This window comes from Ananas comosus, linkage group 17 (assembly GCF_001540865.1).
Source record: "Ananas comosus cultivar F153 linkage group 17, ASM154086v1, whole genome shotgun sequence".
Taxonomy (NCBI): Eukaryota; Viridiplantae; Streptophyta; class Magnoliopsida; order Poales; family Bromeliaceae; genus Ananas; species Ananas comosus.
The window spans coordinates 2,089,054-2,105,499 of NC_033637.1; the positions used below are offsets into that span (position 1 = coordinate 2,089,054).

Consider the following 16,446-nt stretch of genomic DNA (forward strand, 5'->3'; position numbering starts at 1 on the left):
CCTCAAACAGTTTTCTACTGCTGCTGAAGCAAAAGCAAAAGCAAAAGCAGAAGCAGAAGCAGAAGCAGAAGCAGAAGCTCCAATTGTAGCTTCCACTTGATTGTTCAGAAGCCCATTTCATTTTCCTGCCTAAACAAGATATTGGATTTTTCATTTACATGCATTTTAAAGTTAAAAAAGAAAAAGCAATTTCATTAGGAACAGTAATATATAGCATAATGAAGAGATGCAGCAGTGCCTGTGGGTCGGTGCAGGTGGGCTGCTTCTCCGGAAAGATAACTTCAGACCACTCCAGTATGCTGCAACTGCTGCTTTCCTCAGCAGTATTTACAGCGACTACCTAAACATCATTCAGGTCCCTGCCGCAAGCTGCGGCGCCAACACGTTCTCCGTCAAACAACTGCAGAGCTTTGCAAAATCACAGGTCTTCCTTAACTCACCAATTCTTAAAGAGTCCAAGTAGATTCAGCTATAGCAGTAACACAACATAATGATCTCAGGTGGATTATATACTGGGGAACAATCCCTTGAAGATGAGCTACATGGTTGGTTTCGGCGACAACTTTCCACAGTACGTTCATCATCGGGCGGCATCGATACCATCAGACGGCCGGCGGTACAGCTGCAGCGAAGGGAAAGCATGGCTTAGCGCAAAGGACCCTAACCCGAATGTCGTGACGGGCGCAATGGTGGCGGGCCCGGACAAAGAGGACCAGTTCTTGGACCAGAGGGAGCTGCCTGAGTACACGGAGCCATCCATATCAGGCAATGCTGGTCTTGTAGCAGCTCTTGTTGCACTGTTGGATTATCCTGTCTCTGTAGAGTATAATCATTTAACAGGTGGAATGGACAGCGAAAGAATCTTTGCTAACATTTCATAGCGCACTTGGCGTGCATAATAAATTTGTTGTTTGTTTAATAATAGAGGACATTAACTGTTTCCTTTTAATCTAAACACTAGGACATAATGTTCTAATATTGCTAAGTTGGGAAATGTGACATTTTTGGGTTTTTTTTGCAAGTTTTTCATTTGAGTATGGAAAATATTAGACAGCATAAGAAGCTTGGTTGTAAATTGTTCTAAGTTAGCAAAAGAATATTAATTATCCGAGTATGACATTCCCAATTGTATAGCCTAGAGAATCTCTAAGTAGAATATATAACATCGAACCCACACATAAAATCTTTCAATTAAGCCAAAGTACACTAAAATCCAACTCCCAATTTTATAAATTTGAAGGTGCAAGTGAAATAAGAAAAGAGGTGAAATTTCATCAAAAGTTGGGAGAGTATTGCAACTGCCGGAGAAAATCAAAACAAAGTGCACAAATTGAAGATCATTCTCCATATGGAAGACAACACAAAATTATAGGAATTAGTAGGATCCAAGCACATCAAATTTACACCACTATCTTAACTCACGCACATAAATACGCTGATAAGTTAGTAAGTCAACATGTTCAACAGTGCACAATCCTGCGACTCGAAAAAGCACAAGATAAATAAAGCATAATTACTGGAGGAAGTTTGTTTATTACAAAATATATATAAAGGGAGATAGAAACATTCTGTTCATTTGTCAAGAGTGCCTCAGCAGTTCATAGGCCAGTGCAGCAACAGAGCGGCAGCAGTAGCATTAGCAGCATGAAAGCAACGACAGCGGCAGCAAAAGCAGCAAGGCTAGAGCTGAAGCAATAACAAGAACCTTAATGTTATAACTTGGAAAGTCAACAGCTGCGCGCTAACATAAAGCTGAAGTGCTTATTCTAAAGATACTGTCCACATAAGACCATATGAAACTTCATGTTAGTAAGGCAAAAAAATAAAAGTGAAAGAAAATGAAGTTCTTTGCCTTCGATATCAGTTCTTAAAACGAAAAGGACATTAAAAAAAAAAAAACACTAGCTCACCAATATTGTTTATTTTTCCCCCTTTAAAAGCATAGAGGATTGTGAAACTCTATTGTTTTTTCACTTCAATGTGGTTGTGTGTGAAAGGAAGGAGGGGATACCATACATTGCGTATCAGAACCACTTGTTTCCTCAGGCATGGTGATATATACTTGCTCATTCTCAGCAATGTGATGTAAGTTAATGGTCAGTAAAATGAACAAAAATTAGATAGACCCAATTCCATGAACATGAGTTACCCTTCTAGCTTGTTTCGGCAGTTTCTTTCTGGTATTTTCATCCTTTAGGAACTATTAGAGGTACCAATTTTATGATTCATTGGCACTATAAAGCATATTTTCAGAATGTAAAAGAAAAGCTTTTAAATATTCATATATTTTAGCAGTCCACAACTCCACATGTGCTCTGCATCAACATAAGTCTTAACACTGTTGCTGAAGGAACCATCTAACTCATGGGACTCGAGATAAAACAAACTGTGGCTTCTTAATTGTATTTTGCCCTTCATTATTTACTTAGTTTAAATGAACTTTTGGCCGGACACTACTTTAAAATAAGTTATTATTCCTACTACCCTCATCCCATATATTTTATGCTTGTTTACCTACATCCTTTTTATTGACCTGCGACCATGCATCAACCATTGTATGCTGCAGCCAGCCCCTATCATCCTCTTGTATCTACTGCTATTGCTGACAACTGCCACCACCCAATATATTCAACTCTGGCCAGCCCCTTTTCAGCAGATATTTTGTGACTTTTCGAGTTCATTATGGCTAGGGTTTCATCCCTTTAATGTTTTATCTTTTTTTCCCTATGTTTTCAAGCCCTATACTTAGGGATGCAAACAAATCCGGGTTGGTGGAGCTCCCGCCCCGATCCGCCCCGACGGGGGTAGTAAATGGGAGAAAATAATCGAATTCGGGGCAGGAAATAGGGTAAATTTTACGATCCGAGATGGATTCGGGGCAGGAAACGGGAGAAATTTTGATCCGCCCCGAATCCGCCCCGCCATGATCCGCCCCGAATCCGCCCCGAAAATCAATTATATTTTAAAAAAATATTCCTAAAAAATAATGTATTTACAAAAAAAGTTTAAAATACAAATAAGTTAGTACTCTTATTTCTAATGTATTTGAAACTTTTGAATTTTGTTTTGAATTGTGATTGATATTTTTGATTTTTATAATTGATATTGTTAAAATATATATATAATATTATTAAAATTATTAATTTATATTTTACAAAATATTAATAATATTATAATTTTATAAAAAATATTAATTGGCGGGGCGGATTATGGGATGTATTTTTTAACCCGTCACGGATTCAGGGCTGGAGGCGGGGCGGGATTTTGCTAGTCGGGGCGGGAGGCCAGGCGGGGCTCCTGCCCCCAAATTCACCCCGTTTGCATCCCTACCTATACTCATCCCCTTTTTTTCCATCCTTTTCTTCTCAAACCAGTCCGCACGTCTGGTTATTATATTATTCTCCTCCTATTTTCTAATTGGGTGGTATTTTATTATTTATTTCATTGTCCTCTACGTGCTTCCAGATTAATTTAAGAAACTTTTCAAGTTCTGACGAATGAAAACACTATTCCACGGAATCAATGCAGTTCAGAGTCATCACCAGAGTTGACAATCTATTTGTAGTAAAAGTTTGTAATTAAGATGGACATACACTTGAACCTGTTGAAGAAGTATCCTCAATTAGAATAATGGATGGGTTTCAACTCTGTTCACTTTTGCAGCACTTAGAGCAGTTGATGGGTGATAGAAACGGCAAACAGGTCGATGGCAAAGCCCACGTCGAAAATCACGACAAACTTCAACCTGGTCCCCAATCACCTATAGAGAGCACAAAAATCAATAAACTAATAAAACACTAGCGCAGAACAAATAAATATATGTAACTCAATTATTTATAGTAGTAACTTCTTGATGACTACAGATGATACCAAAAAAAAGTTGCCATACCTCGGTTTGTGAATCAGGGTGAGCATATTTACATGACTCCCGTCTACACATATTCTTCAAGAAGTCTTTACATACTGGTAAAACGTCTTGATCTGTTTATCATGAAAGTAAAACATTACCCGATGACAATTGAACATATAACAAAAATATAAAGTATTGTTTGGTTACACTTCCATCTTTCAATTTTTCCAGAACTCAAGGCCTATGAGATTGACTGTGCTGACAGATGTCAGATTGTTTGCAATCTATACACTAAAGGGGTTGCTTGGCAACAAAAAAAAGAAAATTTTGTAGTAACTTTTTGTCTTTGTTTTCTTTTATTATTTTTTTCTTTTTTTTTCCAAAGAAGATGAATTTGCAAGCTAACCAACAATAATAAGAGCCGAAGAGTCTATTGGCTAGCAAAACTCCACCATATAAAATTTGAGTTTTTTCCTAAAGGAATAAATTTACCCAAAAAAAGGTTGAAAGTTTCAGATTTTATGGGGTCGCAACTATATTCCAAATAGCAACCACAATGAAGTAATAATCCGCATGCGACTTAGTACATAAGTGACTTATTGGGTTAGTTACAGAAGGTGCAACAGAAAAACCATTTTATAGCAAGTTAAAACAAAAGCACAGACAATATAATCAAGTGCTTACGATTTTACCATTAGCAATTCGAGGAGGAGAATTGGGCACATTCATGGGTGCTCCACGTGGTAGCAAGTAAGCCTAGAATCAAATGGAATAAATCATCAGCAAAAGTTGTAAAAGTTCTTAAAAAGAAACCTCTGCAGAAACAGACATAAAAGACGGCTGCTCCAGTACAGCCAATATCTATTTTGCAAAAGGAAGAAAGTACACAATAAGCAAACACAATGATCAAGGATAAAGGTAATTTTTAACCTGCGGCATTGAATGAGCTGGAACATGAGAGTAACGACAAGATTTGCGTTCACACCTTCCATGTAAAAAATCTTGGCAAACCTTTAAAAGAAGAAAATTGAAAGAAACTTTAGAACATAATCAGGGACATGATTTTCATGGCTCAATCAAGAAGAGCAAATAATTTGCAGATATGAAGAAGTCAATCTAATGACATCCTGATAAATTGTCATGTTTCATAAATTAAAATATCTGTGACATAGCAGAAAATCCCAATACAACACTCAATAGTTTAAAAACAATAGGTGTCAATCTGACAAACAAAATAAATTTACATGATCAGCATGTATGTCAGTTTATTATGCGGGAACTATTAAAAATGAATATTACATATTCAAATTCTCGCATGGTATTTGATCGAGAAAGTACAATATTTGTACTCAAATAAGCAATGCGTACTTGATAATAGATTATTATTGTGTAAGAGGAGCTTACTATTTCAGAATTGCCACTTGATAACTGGTGAGAAAATCGGCATTCTCTAGCTGATCTAAAACATTTTCCCCGCATGTAGTCTAGACAGACCTGATAAAATGTTCATAAAGGGCAATGAAAAAAAAAATAAAGAGGCTGAACAAAATACACAACTACCTAATGAACAAAGCATTACACAAAGAAATGACCGTCCATATGGGCACTAGGCCTGAAGCAGGCAGTTTCCTCATTGAAAACTGTTTAACCAGGTGAAAGAAGACACTGATGCTAACACTGAGACTCTCAGAGATGAGGTTTCCAAAGCATTGGTCACATTGTCTCTCATAGTCAGGGCTTCATCTCATTAGCAAAAGAGATGCAGATTATGATATTAAACCTTTGCATGGGAAATCTATTGCCTGGACCTGGGCCGTGAAATAGCCATGATCGTCCATCACATCATCTCCATCTGATACTATATTTTCAATAAAACCAACCAACTCACCTTTTAAAGAAAAACAACTTCTAAATGAGGAATAGACAGCAATCACAGGGCAGTAAAAATTGAATTAAAGATGGGATGGAGGAAGCTGGGGTAGGCAGTCCATGGCTGACATTGTTGCTCAGGTCCACACAATAATTTCTACTTCAAATGAGTATGGATGAGTCTTATGATAATCATAGTGGTACTTGCCAATGAATGCTTATGGTAATCAGTGAGCTCCTTCAATCCTTCACCATTTTAAAGTCATGATGCCACATAAAAAAAAAATTCCAGCATTTTACATAAGAAATTTTCTTTTCCTGATTTACTTCTGGGGAAAGAGGGGTATATCCTATGTAACAATAAAGAACAGTAAGATAGATAATCTTAAGGACCACAAAGAGAACAAACCCAACATTGCTTCTAAAAATTACCACAGACAAAAAGAATTGCGTATCCAGATTCAACAAACTGACAAACGGAAGCAAAACTTACTGTCTCCATCTTTGCGTCTTCTATGCCAATTGATTCCTGCAATGACCTAAAGCAAACACGAAAGCCGACTAAGCCACTAGCTCCTAAGATTGTGCTTAGCAATTTTATCTCAAAGGTCACTTCTTAGTTGCATTATTGCGGATCTTATCAAAATAATTTATATTTGCATGCTAGCAAAGGGTACCTAAATTTGAAAAAAGTTTAACCATAGCTATAAATGAAATAAAATCCCATACGAATAACTTGCTCCATTGTAGAATCTTCATTATTAGTCACTTGGACATTCAGGAAGCCAAGCTATGGACATTAACATTTTTTTTTGAATTTTAATATCAAACGATGGAACCATGCTATAGCAGCATTAGAGGCTGAAAGACTAAGAAATCAGAAAGGGCGTACTTCTGGATGTGTGGGGGAGGATGGTAGTAACGGCAAGTCAGACCACGGAAGCACTTGTTCCGAAGAGAATCTGCACATGCAGTGACCTTATCCCTAACAAAACATTAAAGATTAGACGATAAAATGGCTTCAACAGATCAAAGATAGGAATAGGAAAGAGCAGGGGTTTAGGCTTGATACCCCTCGATGGTGACGGCAGGAAGAGGATGGGCGAACTTGCAGTCGATCGGTGGTCGACGACAAATGTGGCGAATGAAATCCTTACAAACCTCGACAGAGAGGTTGTTCCGCCGGCGTTTAGCACTGCCATTCCCGTAGCCATCATCATCACTGTTGTAGCTCCACGGGCTGGATCTTGGGGAGGAGGATCGGCGTCGCTTACGAGGAGAACGTGGCTAAGCAAAGAGGAGTATATTCTATGTTATGTTAAGCAAAATAAGAAAATAGTACATGATAGGAAAATCTAAGGGCAGTGCTGGTTAAAATGAGCCAGAAAACAATTTCCATGAGAAAGAAACTGAAAAGCAGAATCAAGAACACAGCAACATTATCTATCTCCACCTTTGGGTCTTCTAAGCCAATTGATTTCAGCAATGACCTAAATAAAACAGAAACAATCCAACTTAGTCAGTAGCTCCTAGATTGTACTAGAAATTCAGGAAATTTCCAAAATCAAGATATAATTTTAATTCCACTTTACCACCCTGTGTTTCAAAGGGCGGCACTTTGCAACCCATTCTAACAGAGATTTAACAGCAAGGTTTTATTGAAACAAAAGACAATAACTACATGGGACAAAGAGCTACACTTGGTCAACTAGAGGGAGGTAAAGTGCATATTGTATACTATGTGACAAGGAAAGTTTCTGAATTTTCCCTGTATTTACAGTTTAGAGAGGCATCCAATTGTCAGGACTCACTTGTAATGGCAATTTAAGTGATCCTTATGGGGAAAAAAAAAAAAAATGAAAGCAACAACTGTTGGAGTGCAAAGTGGTACACTTTGAACCACATGGTAGTAGTAACATCAAATTCAGCAATATCAAGATTTTTTTTTCTTTTTTTTTTTGTGAAAGTGTCAGTAAAAGTTTTACATCCAATATCAATCCTCCGTTGCCTTCACGCAACCTTCTCAAAGAAAATAAAATCTTGGTTTGTTTGCTACGAGAGGTAACAAAACTTGAGAAAATTAACTGGAGCAATGAACAAAACAAAATCCATCCATGAATCGATAGTCTCTAGTATACTCTTCGTTTTAAGTTGCTTGAACTTTAAGGAGAACCATACATGAAGAGTAAAAAGTTCTATTATCAACCTTTTTGTAAAGATAGCTTAATCACATCTCAAAATCAGAAACACATACTTCTGAATGTGAGGGGGTGGATGGTAGTAGCGGCAGGTCGAACCGCGGAAGCACTTGTTCCGAAGAGAATCCGCGCACGCCGTCACCTTATCCCTACCAGAGACATCAATGTTGGATCAAAAGAACAGTGCCCAAGGATCAGAGACGGAGAGAACGAAGAGCTAGGGTTAGGGTTAGCACCCCTCGATGGCGACGGCGGAGTGGGGGTGGGCGAACTTGCAATCGACGGGAGCTCGACGACAAGTGCGGCGGAGGAAGTCCTTGCATACCACGACGGAGAGGTCGTTGCGCCGCCGTTTTCCTTCGCCGCCGCCGCCGCTGGCGTAGCCGTCGATGTAGTCGTCGTAGCTCCAGGGGCTGGAGCTGGGAGAGGAGGATCGGCTTCGCTTACGAGGAGAGCGCGGGGAGGAAGGAGAGTTAGGGCTTTGGGGAGCCATCAGGGTTTAGGAGGGACGAGGAGGAGGAGGAGGAGAAGAGGGAACGAGGTTAAAGGAGGCTCCTTTACCGGGTAACGCACGATGGGCGCATGATAGCAGCTCCCGCGGCTTCGGACCTTGGTGTGCGCAGCGCACAATAGAACTCGGCAAAAGTCGAAATACGGCAACGTCTGTGTATATTGTGCCGACTTCAGTTAAAAGTGGCAAAAATCAGATTTCGGAACGGCTTTGTAAATTCTGCCGACCTCAAAGAAAAGTAGCAATACCCACACAAAAAAAAAAACAATGGAGATGCGGGGTATCGAACCCCGTACCTCTCGCATGCAAAGCGAGCGCTCTACCGTTTGAGCTACATCCCCATTTGCTTCAACTTCCGAGAAAAATATTTATTAAGATAATACAGCAGCCCACCATACTGTGTCATTTCTGTACTTGGCTTGAGATGACAACAACAAATTGTTTAAACAAATCCATCATAAACACTCTGATCGATTCCACAGGATCCCATAAACCAAATCACCATGTAGTAATATCTAATTCCATTCATATTTTTTGTAAAGTAAAATACACGCGCAACTCAATTTGTACAACATACATAGGTTCAACCTTCCAACAAAGGAACATTGGATACATCGTATCATGAATCAAAACAAGGTTATTTACTATCTTCTTGGTACTATAAACATACTTTACATTGTATTAGCAGCTCAGATTTACATTGCCGAGTAGACAAATTGGGACAAAAAAAATAAAACATAAATGGATGCATGCTAGGAGGCAATATGGCCTATTAAACAGCGGTCGTGTTGTATTACACATTGTATGAAGGGGATAGCAACGAGACAAATGACTAGTATTCATTTGTACAAAGCAGTGCACTACCGTATTCATCAGATAACCTATCGCCGATCCGACAGAACCGACTCGCTCCAGTGAAGCATAAAATCTCGTGTAGCAGTAGGCAAATCTGCATGAAAGAGTCCGTGGAAGAGCAGCATGTAAAGGTTAGGCAAGCGCTTGGAAAATATAAAGTAAACTATCAAAAAGATGGAAAAAAACGAAAAGTAAAATATGTAGATGTATATTCTTTTTTTACCTCGCAGGACCTCCAATGCAACTGATGGTACATCTACATCTTCTTCAACCAATCTGTATACGTCTACAAGCTAAAAAGAAAGAAAAACAACAAATTCAATACACCCGCCAAACACCTAGTGTGCTAAAAGGTCAAAATCGACCGACCTACTATATAAAATTGAGCTGGAGTGCTTCCGGAAGGATCAACTTAGGGCTTTCAATTTTTGGGCTCTTGGATCAAGCCCTTTGGCCCTTGGATGAAAAGTTAACAATGCTGGCTAGTGGTGGAGCCCCTCTATTATGCATGATCTAAGGGCCGAAAGGTTGATCCAAGAGCTAGAAAGTTGGAAGCACCAAGGGGTTGGTGATCATAGGCTTCCAAGATTTGGAAATTATAGTTATGCCACCTAATTAACCACATTGAGACTTGGGAAAATCTGCCAGTGCTTTCTTTGTTTTCTATTGTTTTCTGCACCACAAATTGCTGCGTCCAAGCAGCTAAACTAATTCTAATTTTATACTCAAGGAAAGATAGCAAAGATAAGGGCCATAGAAGATAATTGCCTTAAATGTGCTATACTGTTCGTCTTTTTTCTTTGTTTTACTTTTTAATGAAATGATACAACTTAAAGGTCCTGGTTAAAGATATTGCAAACCTCTTGAATGTGCAACTTTGAGTCTTCAGTTAGAGCCATTATAAGTTGTCTCCTGATCCCAGCATCGATCAGGAACATACGTGCTCCATCCTTTATAGTTTCTGTGAGGTCTAATTTCTTCCCAAATTGGCCATTTCTTGAACTTCGCCTGTAAAGGACAGCAGGAGTTTATAGTTTGTAACACACCCATAAGACCTAGCAAGAAATTAAAATTACATACGTGCTCTTCACTTTCAATGCCGGATTGCTGTTCATCTTAGCCACATTTTCTTTAGCAAGAACTATGAGGTTTTCAAGCCGTTTCCATTGGAATACACCATCCTTGAATAGCACCTGAATGCAAAATAAGATAAAGCAATTATTAACGGCAACATCAAGAACAAAATTGAGATTATATACCTTATGTGACATTTCTACATGATTATACTGGATTACTAAGCTTCCTAATTACCAATAATTATATCAAACTTATGCTTAATATTAGAAATTATACTATAAAGGAGGTTGTAGACGACAAACCTGTATAAGGCGCTCACGAAGTGCAGGATTTGGGTCAGTCAAAAGGCGCTTCGCTACATAAGGATATGCAACCTTCAAAAAAAGTCATATACCATAGACAAGCACCTTAGCAGACAAAACAGATCCGAAGCATCAAAAGAAGCGATTAAGTGGTTGAAATATAACAAACTTAAAACCAGCGACAAAGTTAGATAAAGCATCATTAAAATATGTGCAGTGATGGAAAAAGGAAATGCAAGTGGTACCTCAAGAAATTTAAAATCTGGCTCTAAAGTGAAGCAAATTCCTTCCTGGGTCAACAATGAACGAATAACAAGAGAAAACCTCTCTGGGATACGGATAGGATAATTGTAAACAAGCTGATTGAACTTCCCTGAAAAAAGTTCCTAGATTAAGTATTTTACTGTTTAAGATATTCTAAGTATGTCCCTTGCATTTCATCATTATTACAAAAATAATTTCTGACCATCAAGCATTCACATAAACGTAAAACAATCAAATTGTGAAGTTGCTTCACATGTGACTACATACAGATGCATAGTTTGGGTAAAGCATCAACAATTCAACAATCAAGCATAAGATAAATATCAATGACATTCATGGAACAGTTAACGACATTTGTTATTATAATAAAAAGATGGGCCTTTCGTCTATCTTTGTGCTTAGCTCTCCTCTAATCAGTACAAAGAACTGATCACAACAAAGAGCAGATAGAAGATGAAAAGACAATACTTCAGTCCTAGATTAATAACTATTTACAGACCAAAGTTTCAATTTTTTGCTTTCCCTCACATGGAAAGGTTATAGATGTAGAGAGGAGCACACAGTTTTGTGCAAGGAGCGGTCTTTGGTACTTAGGATCACATTCTGAGATACCATAAAAATTCACTTCAATTGGTTCCTCCTATTTTAAAAAGTATATCATATATACCTTATTCAAAATGAAAATGATAATTAATGAAAAAGCCAATCATCATCCTTTTCCCACTTAATATCCCTGAGAAGATGGTTGATAACCAAAAAGGGAAAAAAAATAAAGTTCAGAGTTGAAAAACAAAATATGAATACAACGTGAAGTGAAAGAACCAAGAAGAAAAAAAGATTGCATTGAGAAATTCGGCAAGAAGAAACATGTCTTAGATTAATGCAAATAAAGATAAGACAAAAAAGATAGAAGTCAAATTAACAGACTATACCAGTGACACTCCGGAAGTTAAAGTCAGCCAATCCTTTTCCAACAGAATTTTGCCAGATTGCTTCTAACGCAGGAATAATTGGGGAAACATCTGTTCCACTAGCAAGGAATCCAAGCCTTGTGAAGTCATTTGCCATCTCAGCATAGTCCTCATTCACAGCATGAACAACAGCATCAATCAGTATTTGTTTGTTTTGCTGAAACCAAAGGATCGGAAAAGTAGCAAAATCTTCAGTTACAGACATATGAGACTATAATATCCGTTGCCACCTGAATATTAGAAAAGGTTAGAAAAGCAATTGGCTAATAAGCATGCTCCAATCTAGCTCACCTGACTAAGCACAGCGACATTTCCAAAATCAACATAAGCTATTCGACCATCACGCATTGCAAAAATATTTCCAGGATGGGGGTCCCCATGAAACAACCCAAATTCTAACAATTGCCGCAAAGCAGCACTCACACCGACTGTGAGGAAACCATTTACGTCAATCCCTGCTTCTCTAATGGCCTGCTTCACATGAGAACAAAGGAATTAGTTCAATCATGTAAGTTTAAAACTGTAATGTGCAAAAGAAGCAATCCATCTTTTTAAAAAAGAACAATATATATTGACAATCTCAAGGAACTTCTAGAATTATAAATGGTAGAGGTAACACTTATTCACATATTTCAACCTGTGGGTCAGTACACCGAATTCCGTTGATCCACTCCATTACCAGAACACGCGAACCAGAGAGTTTCTTATAAACTCGCGGAATCTTGACTGTCGGATCATCTTTAAAGTTCTCCAAGAAGTCCTCAATATTTCGAGCTTCCTGAACACATTGAAGGGGAAAAATAAAGGAGGCAATGCACCACACTTTAAGCCCTAAACAAAGTAGTTGAGCAGACTTACAAGCATAAGAGAAAAATTGTGTTTCTAGTGGAAGGGGGGAAAGGGGGATTGAGCAGACTTACAAGAGTATAGTCGAGTTCTTCCAAAAGCTTTTCACCAAATTCATCAACAATAAGCTCTGCATTGCAGCCTAATTTTTGCAGACTAATTCCATTCAAGAAGGAAGCCAGAGTTCGGAACAAAAAAAGGTCTCGATAAATTATTGGTTCTATCTCTGGTCTTAGAACCTGCAAATATTAGTAGTCAGCAGAAAAAACACAGCAACAAGCAAGATGGATTTATTTGCTTTATGAAATCCGAACTAGATTTAGATAAATGAAGAGATATGAAACATATGCACAGGTTGTAATCATGAAAGTTAAATTGGTGGTATTCCTTGTTTGGGCTAGCTTCTTTTTCAGCTTTGAACTGCAACAACCTCGAGTAGAGCATTTGACAAACAGAAAAATTTGAAGCTTATGCTGCGGTGGGAAGCGTAGATGAGATTCTAAGCCCCAAAAACAAAAGCTCCAACTTGGAGCTTCTGTTTCCATTGAAAAGAAAAGCTATCAAGGAATTCTAATATACCACATCTCCTAATACTAATAGCACCACTCAAGCAGTAAATTCATCGAATAGCATACCACATCCCTATTTGAAGGATGAAAATTGAAAGTTACCAAATCAAAATAAAGACTGCAAGTAGTGCAACAATATAGCACACCTATCAAGTAAAAAAAAAAAAAAAAAAAACCCAAATTAGACATTTGGCAAGCACTCTGACAAGACAATTTGTGCATTAAAGTAATTTTTTGGTAAAGTACCTGTTCAACTATACAACATGATACATATTCATGTACAAAAATAAACTACATCTGACATTCACAACCTTTATGGCAACATCCTCCCCCGTCTCCCGTAGGGTGGCACGGTAAACTTGGCCCAAACTTGCAGCTGCTATCGTCTGCGATGAGATTCGGCTAAATACCTTCTCAAGAGGTTGCCCTAATTCCTCTTCAATTATATCAAAAGCTACCTAAAAAATCTCAAAAAAAAAAAAGAAGAAAAAAAAGAGAAACCAAAAAAAAAAAAAGGTTCACTTTGATGACAATATGCATTTGCTCCACATCATCACCTCAAAAGAAATGGTAAACTCTTCTTTGACTTGAAATTAAACAAAAATTTCTACCCGATTAGGAAAGGGAGGAACATCATCTTGAAGAATGCAGAGCTCATTCATATAATCCTCTCGGATTATATCAGGTCTGTTTGCTAGAACCTGACGAGTAAAATGCCAGGGACAAGTTAAAACCATTCGAGAATGTATATGTATCAAAGGGGTACATACAGATAGAAGAGTATTAACCTGGCCAGCTTTGATAAAAGATGGACCCAAGTCACATAGAAGATTTCGAAGCTGGCGAGCTCGGTATGGAACTACTTCCTCATCTCGTCCTACCAAGCAGTCATAAGAAAGAGCAGACCAGTAAAGGCCGAGTTTCCAAACTATCTCAACCCCTCGGCCTATAAGGGACAATATGGACCCTCTTGACTGCAGGACTGTATTCCTGACCTAACACAGCAGCAGCAGACCATCCAACACAACAGAGATATGAGAGTAAATTAAATTGTGAAAACCATATATATGCTGCCTGAACTTCACAGGTTTTCAAGGATACCTGTACTTCAGAAGTTTGACATTTGTACGAACTTTTCACTAAGTTAGAACTTAACGGTACTTGTAACTCTAACGGAATATTCTGTAATTTCTTTTGAGAAACATATTCCATAACTCTTTTAACAGACACAACTTGTTAGAAAGACACTTAAATCGAAAATAACGAAAGCTTAGGTATCAAAATGAAGACTTTAAAAGTTCAAGTACCCATTTCAAAACACACTTTAGTTCAGCTAGTGTCTGGAAATATTTATGTAAATTAAACAACGGTATAAAATAGGACTTATGCTATATATACTCACCGTCTCTGGAGTATACTTCCGATAAGGGATGCACACACCACGTTCAATATCAAGCTGTTCCATGGCACTGCTCGACTTATCCGTCGTGATTGAGCCGTTTCTGCGTGATGATGGGGCCATCTTTTGGGAGGACGGTAGAGGCGTAGCAGATGCAGCATTCATTACACGAAATGAAGGTATCCTTTTGCTTCGTGATCCGGAGTTCCCGCACCTACACGTGCGACAGCCCCGTGCAGGCAATAGCAGGCGTGCAGCATCAGATGAACTTGGTAGGCACGTTGCGTGAAGTTCCATATTGTTTGCCCAAATTTTACCGTCTTATATCTGATCGATTAATCGATTTCTACCTGAACAAGCATCAATTACTACAGCGAGCAAGATAACGAACACAAGGTGAGGAAATTCAAACAAGAAAACGTTGTATTGAATTCAAACAAAATAATTATTTTCGTTGAAGATCTGAATAAATTTAATATAGGTAATAGACTTCTTAATAAGTCAAGATCATTCTACAAGACTAAATTACTGTTGAGATTATGAGTACCACACGTAAAAATCGGGCCTTTTTTTTGAGAGAGAGTTAAAAAAAAAAAAAAAAAAAAAAAAAAAAAAAAAAAAAAAAAAAAAAAAAAAAAGCCTCTTTCGAGCCCCATATCCTCCCACAAACTGGAAAGCCCTCAAGTAGCAAAACAATCAATCCTAAAAATTCAAAAATGAGTCCACAAAATAGGAGAGATTGGAAAACTCAACGACCTAATTCGGCCACTCCGCTTACAGAACAGCTTCAATCCACATATCTCAATGAGCAGAAAAAAGAAAAAAACAAAAACCTCAAATTTAAAGGATCTACATCAAAACGATCTACACTCGAACTAACCTAAGTAAATCGAACTACAAAGAGAGAGAGAGAGAGAGAGAGAGAGAGAGAGAGAGAGAGAGAGAGAGAGTCCCCAACCTAAAAAAGGGAGCGGCGCCACAACCACCACCACCACCACCACCGCGATTTTTTGAGATCAAAGGGGGTGAGAGGAAGAAGACGAAGAAGAGGGGAGAGGAGAGCGCGTTAAAACTCGCCAAAGAATCGCAATCCAGTGAGCTGGGGAGTAGAAGTCCAAAAAGAAGGATGCATAGAAGAACCCCAGTCCCTGATTTTGCTGAGAAAAAGCATCATAAGATGTGGTACGCGACAAAATCGTGGGTGCTCATCCATCCGATTCGTTTGTGGCGGGGAAGTTTGATGCGTCTGTAACAAATTCACTATTCCGAATTAAAAAAAAATTAAATAAATTCTCTCAAGATAAATAAATAAATAAAATAAAAGATAATAAAATAAATAATGGCACGGTACTGTAAACAATTCTTGCAACATATTTTCCTCGCATTTTTGCCTCCATAGTAAACAATTTTACAGGAACTGTTGGATTTATGTAATCCCCATAAATAATCGAATCTCAAGTATTATTTGTAGCTAAGCACACCGGAGATAACTGGAAGAACTAAAATTGTTCTTAGAATTACTCTTCTATTTTTGAGCAGATTAAAATCTCTAGATCTTGACCTAAAATCCTATTATTCAGACCAACCACGTAAATTGGATCTAAATTCCGAATATAATAAACTAAAATTTTTATTTTTTATTTTTTATTTTCGAGCATTTGAAAGTGGAAACGGTACCTAATTTGGTACCGTTTGGTTCGGGTATAAGCAAGCTATTACAGGGATAGGTACAAGT

At 38.0% G+C, this 16,446-nt stretch overlaps 2 protein-coding genes and 1 non-coding gene across 8 annotated transcripts; all 3 read right to left on the reverse strand.

Annotated features, from left to right (window-relative positions):
• On the reverse strand, window positions 101-8,608 carry LOC109723153 (zinc finger CCCH domain-containing protein 28-like). Of its 4 annotated transcripts, none has more exons than XM_020251408.1 (12): window positions 8,154-8,608; window positions 7,974-8,066; window positions 7,173-7,209; window positions 6,792-7,006; window positions 6,612-6,704; window positions 6,213-6,258; window positions 5,255-5,344; window positions 4,781-4,861; window positions 4,543-4,606; window positions 3,890-3,981; window positions 3,602-3,760; window positions 101-816 (listed from the first exon to the last, which is right to left on the reverse strand). In XM_020251408.1, exons 1-11 carry the CDS (start codon window positions 8,408-8,410, stop codon window positions 3,623-3,625), a joined length of 1,206 nt encoding a protein of 401 aa, XP_020106997.1. In that variant the 5' UTR covers window positions 8,411-8,608; the 3' UTR covers window positions 101-816; window positions 3,602-3,622. The 4 variants fall into 4 exon arrangements, with proteins under 4 accessions (XP_020106997.1, XP_020106995.1, XP_020106996.1 ...); XM_020251406.1 differs by having other exon boundaries at window positions 3,594-3,760; window positions 8,154-8,606; XM_020251407.1 differs by lacking the exon at window positions 101-816 and adding an exon at window positions 1,348-1,686 and having other exon boundaries at window positions 8,154-8,607.
• On the reverse strand, window positions 8,697-8,769 carry TRNAA-UGC. The gene has a single exon. It is a non-coding gene; the product is annotated as a tRNA-Ala (tRNA).
• Window positions 9,007-15,862, reverse strand: LOC109722863 (uncharacterized aarF domain-containing protein kinase At4g31390, chloroplastic). 3 transcript variants are annotated; one of them, XM_020251033.1, is made up of 15 exons: window positions 15,670-15,862; window positions 14,715-15,057; window positions 14,101-14,307; window positions 13,924-14,013; window positions 13,624-13,770; window positions 12,818-12,982; window positions 12,535-12,675; window positions 12,189-12,368; window positions 11,859-12,054; window positions 10,908-11,035; window positions 10,663-10,734; window positions 10,364-10,476; window positions 10,144-10,291; window positions 9,507-9,576; window positions 9,007-9,377 (listed from the first exon to the last, which is right to left on the reverse strand). In XM_020251033.1, the coding sequence occupies exons 2-15, from the start codon at window positions 15,006-15,008 to the stop codon at window positions 9,310-9,312; spliced, it is 2,019 nt and encodes a 672-aa protein (XP_020106622.1). In that variant the 5' UTR covers window positions 15,009-15,057; window positions 15,670-15,862; the 3' UTR covers window positions 9,007-9,309. The 3 variants fall into 3 exon arrangements, with proteins under 3 accessions (XP_020106622.1, XP_020106621.1, XP_020106623.1); XM_020251032.1 differs by having other exon boundaries at window positions 14,715-15,061; XM_020251034.1 differs by lacking the exon at window positions 15,670-15,862 and having other exon boundaries at window positions 14,101-14,302; window positions 14,715-15,011.

Excerpts from the sequence above, each read along its gene's own strand:
- LOC109723153 (XM_020251408.1), bottom strand. The coding sequence starts at position 8,410 with ATGGCTCCCCAAAGCCCTAACTCTCCTTCCTCCCCGCGCTCTCCTCGT. Across the intron at positions 8,067-8,153 it reads TCCGCCGTCGCCATCGAGGG|GGATAAGGTGACGGCGTGCG; the intron begins GTGCTAACCCTA and ends TGTCTCTGGTAG. Across the intron at positions 3,982-4,542 it reads TCCTCCTCGAATTGCTAATG|ATCAAGACGTTTTACCAGTA; the intron begins GTAAAATCGTAA and ends CATGATAAACAG.
- LOC109722863 (XM_020251033.1), bottom strand. The coding sequence starts at position 15,008 with ATGGAACTTCACGCAACGTGCCTACCAAGTTCATCTGATGCTGCACGC. Across the intron at positions 12,369-12,534 it reads TTCGGTGTACTGACCCACAG|GCCATTAGAGAAGCAGGGAT; the intron begins GTTGAAATATGT and ends CATGTGAAGCAG. Across the intron at positions 10,735-10,907 it reads CAGATTTTAAATTTCTTGAG|GTTGCATATCCTTATGTAGC; the intron begins GTACCACTTGCA and ends CTTTTTTTGAAG.